Source organism: Triticum dicoccoides, chromosome 6A (assembly GCF_002162155.2).
Source record: "Triticum dicoccoides isolate Atlit2015 ecotype Zavitan chromosome 6A, WEW_v2.0, whole genome shotgun sequence".
Lineage (NCBI taxonomy): Eukaryota > Viridiplantae > Streptophyta > Magnoliopsida > Poales > Poaceae > Triticum > Triticum dicoccoides.
Window position 1 is genome coordinate 243,067,704 of NC_041390.1, and position 3,883 is coordinate 243,071,586.

The 3,883-nt window shown below is 47.6% G+C and overlaps 1 protein-coding gene across 1 annotated transcript in view; it reads right to left on the reverse strand.

Annotated features, from left to right (window-relative positions):
* Window positions 1-1,811: 1,811 nt before the first annotated feature.
* The window catches only part of LOC119316718 (gamma carbonic anhydrase-like 2, mitochondrial), an 8,728-nt gene continuing 6,656 nt past the window's right edge, over window positions 1,812-3,883 (reverse strand). The window contains exon 2 of the mRNA XM_037591100.1: window positions 1,812-2,442. Coding sequence (XP_037446997.1) covers window positions 2,066-2,442 — 377 coding nt within the window. The 3' untranslated portion in view covers window positions 1,812-2,065. The remainder of the gene's footprint in view (window positions 2,443-3,883) is intronic.

Below are 3,883 nucleotides of genomic sequence, written 5' to 3' on the forward strand. Positions count from 1 at the left end.
ATCGTCGTCGAGTTCTTCTCTGTTGGCCTCTCCGACTTCTTCGACATGGCGTACAGCTCGTGCAGGTCCCAGTCTCCGCATGCCCGGTGCTGGCAACACCATCGTGTGCCTTCGTCCACGACATGTCCCCGGGCCTGGCAAGCCTGGTGCGGCGTTCCGTCAACTTCGTCTTCGTCCGTCTATGCATGCCCGGTGCTGGCAACACCGGTGTGTGATTTCGTCTACGATGTGTCCCCGGGCTTGGCAAACTCGTCGCGACGCGTTGTCAACAGCATCTCCTTTCCGGCGCACCACTACTTCGACACCACTGCGCTCATGCTAACTCGGCGCCCCCTTGCGCCCGCGGCTCCATGGCGACTTCCTCGACACCGGCCACCCCGACTCGACATTGACCACGACATTCTTCGCACGGCTACCTCGACCACGGCTCCACCACCCACGCTCTCGGCTACCTCGATAACGACACAAAGGGCTACCGCCTTGCTTGAGCAACCTCGTCGATTTTCACTCCAGCCACGACTCCGTGATGCATCGACCGTTACGACTGTGATGGGGGGGTGTTCGTCGGCTTGCCTTCGGATTCTTCTCCAGACTCACCGTCTGCGTCGCTACCATTGTGACTGCGTGGGGATGTTGAGTATCGTGATTATTAGTAAAGACAAGATAGACTAGGATTTGTTCTGGCTTGTCTTGTACTCCAAATAGATCATTGTACCCCTATATATATATGCCCACAAGGCTCAAGCAATACAACAACTATTCCACCAATGCCTCTCTCTCCCTTCTAACACTACCAATGGCCAAGTTCCACGCAACATGCACACGCTGCCTATATATGTGCACACTTGACACACACAAACCGTACCTGGGCGGGATGTCTGATACGCTTCATGAACGACTTTCTGTTGGGAGTTCAAAAAGAAATTGGGCTTCCTGTTGGGATTCATCTTGGTAACTGATGTCGGCATAGTTATCAGCACATGTAGGTGTGACAGTAACATTCCCCTCCGCCCGCAGCTTGTCCCCAAGCTGGTGCTCATGGGAAACACTGACGCAGCTCATCGAGATCTTCCCGGGTAGTCAAGGGCTCAGGTTGGTCTGACCACTGAATGCGGCCTTTGGAGTGTTGTCGTCGAGCCACGCTGATGAAAACAACGCTTCAAAACATACACACACACACACACACATAAGGAATTGAGATAAGGAAAAGCAATAAGGGACAACGGTCGCAATGATGTGAATGAAAAGAAGACAAAGAGGTTTGACAAGTTTATGGAGACACAAGACAAGAAGATCAAACTACAAGAGAAGAAGGCCAACGTTGATCAAGAAGATGTCAGATTTGGATCTAATGCGACGAAGATTGTGCAAATGTATCGATCTAATGCGACGAAGATTGTGCAAATGTATCGTGCTAGCGTGTTGAAGCGCTAGGCGTACGCTTCAGAGGAGCCGACCGAATAGTGATGAATTTGGCACAGACAGCCAAGCCAGGATAGAAAGGGCTGCCATCTTTTGGTATCGGTTTGATGTAAAAACTTCTTGAACATCGGTGCATTTTGGTTGTTATTGCATCTATTTATAATGCTAAATTGTTATTGATCTACATACGCATGTCAAGTGAAAGAGGTCATACCCGACATATGGTGCATCGGGTTAAATTGTCAGCTCCCCTACCACGTACGTTTGGTGTGTCCGATTCAGTGCACGGCGTTGGAGTTGCCCTTGGTTCCATTGCTTTCTTAAATGCAACTACTAAAACCTTATCTCATAGTTATCCACCATAATTTGTCAAAATACATGTTTCCTCATGGCACAGAAAGCAAATTTCTACCCATAAAATATGTTCAATGTGAGGGGAAAACAGGTATGTGCGTTGCACTGCCGAACAAAGGTGCAACGAGGTACAATTCCTGCTGTGCAGGGTGTCCCCAGTTGACAACCATGAACAAAAAATTCAACGTAACAGATGGACCCAGGCTACAAATTAGATTGAATACAGAGATTCTAGTATTCGGGCTGCTTTATTTCCTCACTCATTTGCTGGGAGAGGGAAAACATGATCTTACAAAGTAATTGAAAACGACTTCTTCAGCTTCTCTACCTCCAAATAAGCATTAGAGTATGGGAGGAACTCTGAGAAATGGCTTTGCATAAGATCATTGATGGCCACAGCAAGCTTTGGAATCTCCATTATCTCTTCGTTGGTCAGCTTCCTAACAAACCTGGCAGGGTTGCCAGCCCAGAGTTCCCCAGTCGGAATCCTCCTCCCTGGGGCCAGGACGGAGCCAGCTTCAAGGACCGAGTTAGTTTCAACCAATGAGCCTTCCATTAGGATGGAATGCTGACCGATGATGCACTCAGGTTCAATAGTGCATGAGCGCAGAAGACAGTACGCACCCACTGTCACATACCGGTCAACAAGGGTCTCAGCTGGAAGACCTGTGAACAAACGAAGCAGAAATGAGAACCAACAACAACTAACGCAAGGTATCACCAAACATTATAGGTTAACATACATACAAAGGGCACGTGGAAAAACCAAGCACCCCCCAAAGTAGCACTATTACTTCAGGGTCTGTTCAGTTTACAGGAAAATCAAAGGGGAACTTTGAAGGAATGCTATCCTATAGTTTTTCTCCCTGTAGCAGCGTTCCATTCAACGGAATGGATGAACACGAAAATGTAGGAAAGATTTCACGGAACCTCAATTTTGCAGGAAAACAAACATGCAAAGAGAGAATTTTTTTGGCCGAAAGCCCAAGGCGGTGGCCTTGGTACCAAATAGGAAAGTCGTCCATGTAGCTACTTACTGTCAAATCAGCATGCAGCAGCATGCAACCTGAGTAATAAATATAAGGTGGGTTGCTGCTGCTGCCTTTTCTAGCCAGTCTTTCCTTTGGTTCTCATACAGTCCACAGAACGCCTACTAGTCTAGTTTTCCTCCGGTTCCTATTCCTTTCTTTTGCTACTCCAAAACTTTCCAGTTCATATGTTTCTTATTTGACCCTGTTATGTGGACCAACCCATCAAACATGGAGTCTTATTCCTTAATTAGAGTCCTAGTTGATTAAGCATCTTTGTTGAGAAAGAGTCCAGTCAGTAGAGATCTTGTTAGAGTTTGAATAGATTTACCCGCTTTTTGGTCAAGTCTTTTCTAGAGAAGAATACTATCGTTTACTCCCTCCATTCCTAAATATAAGTCTTCTTAGATATTCCAATAAGGACTACATATGAAGCAAAATGAGTGAATCTACACTCTAAAATATGTCTATATACATCCGTATGTAGTTTGTATTGGAATCTCTAAAAAGACATATTTAGAAACGAAGGGCGTACTTTTATCTACTTCTCAGTAATTAGGGTTAGGAAGATTCTTCCAATTTGGTATCAGATCCATCTACGAATGAGGGCAAATAAATCAAGATCAAGGCTGTAGAGCAAATGAAGATCATTAGGAAGCAATTGGAGGCCTTCACACGCCAACGAGCCGAGGATGTGCTTGACGGCGCTTGAGCAACGGCTATCGGCGCTGCCGCCACCTCCAGATTCCACAGCTGCAGCAGCCGCCCATGACGCCACCTCTGCCCCAGGCCCTCCTCTAACGACGACTCACCCCTGGTGCTTCCCCTCATCAACAGCACCTCTAGTGTCCCCTTTTCCAGTGGGGGTAATCGCCACCGCCTCCGCCGGCGGACCTTCACCCGCTGGGCAGATTGCCCACCCCACCACCCCCTCACTTTCCTGCCTTTCACCTCTACTTCCCCTTGCAACAAAACCCTGTGCTGACCACTGCCAACCACTCTCAGACGCCAACAAATTTTTACCACCTCTAGCCATCTCCTTACTCGCCACAGCCACCCCCTAACATCAATCTGGACCA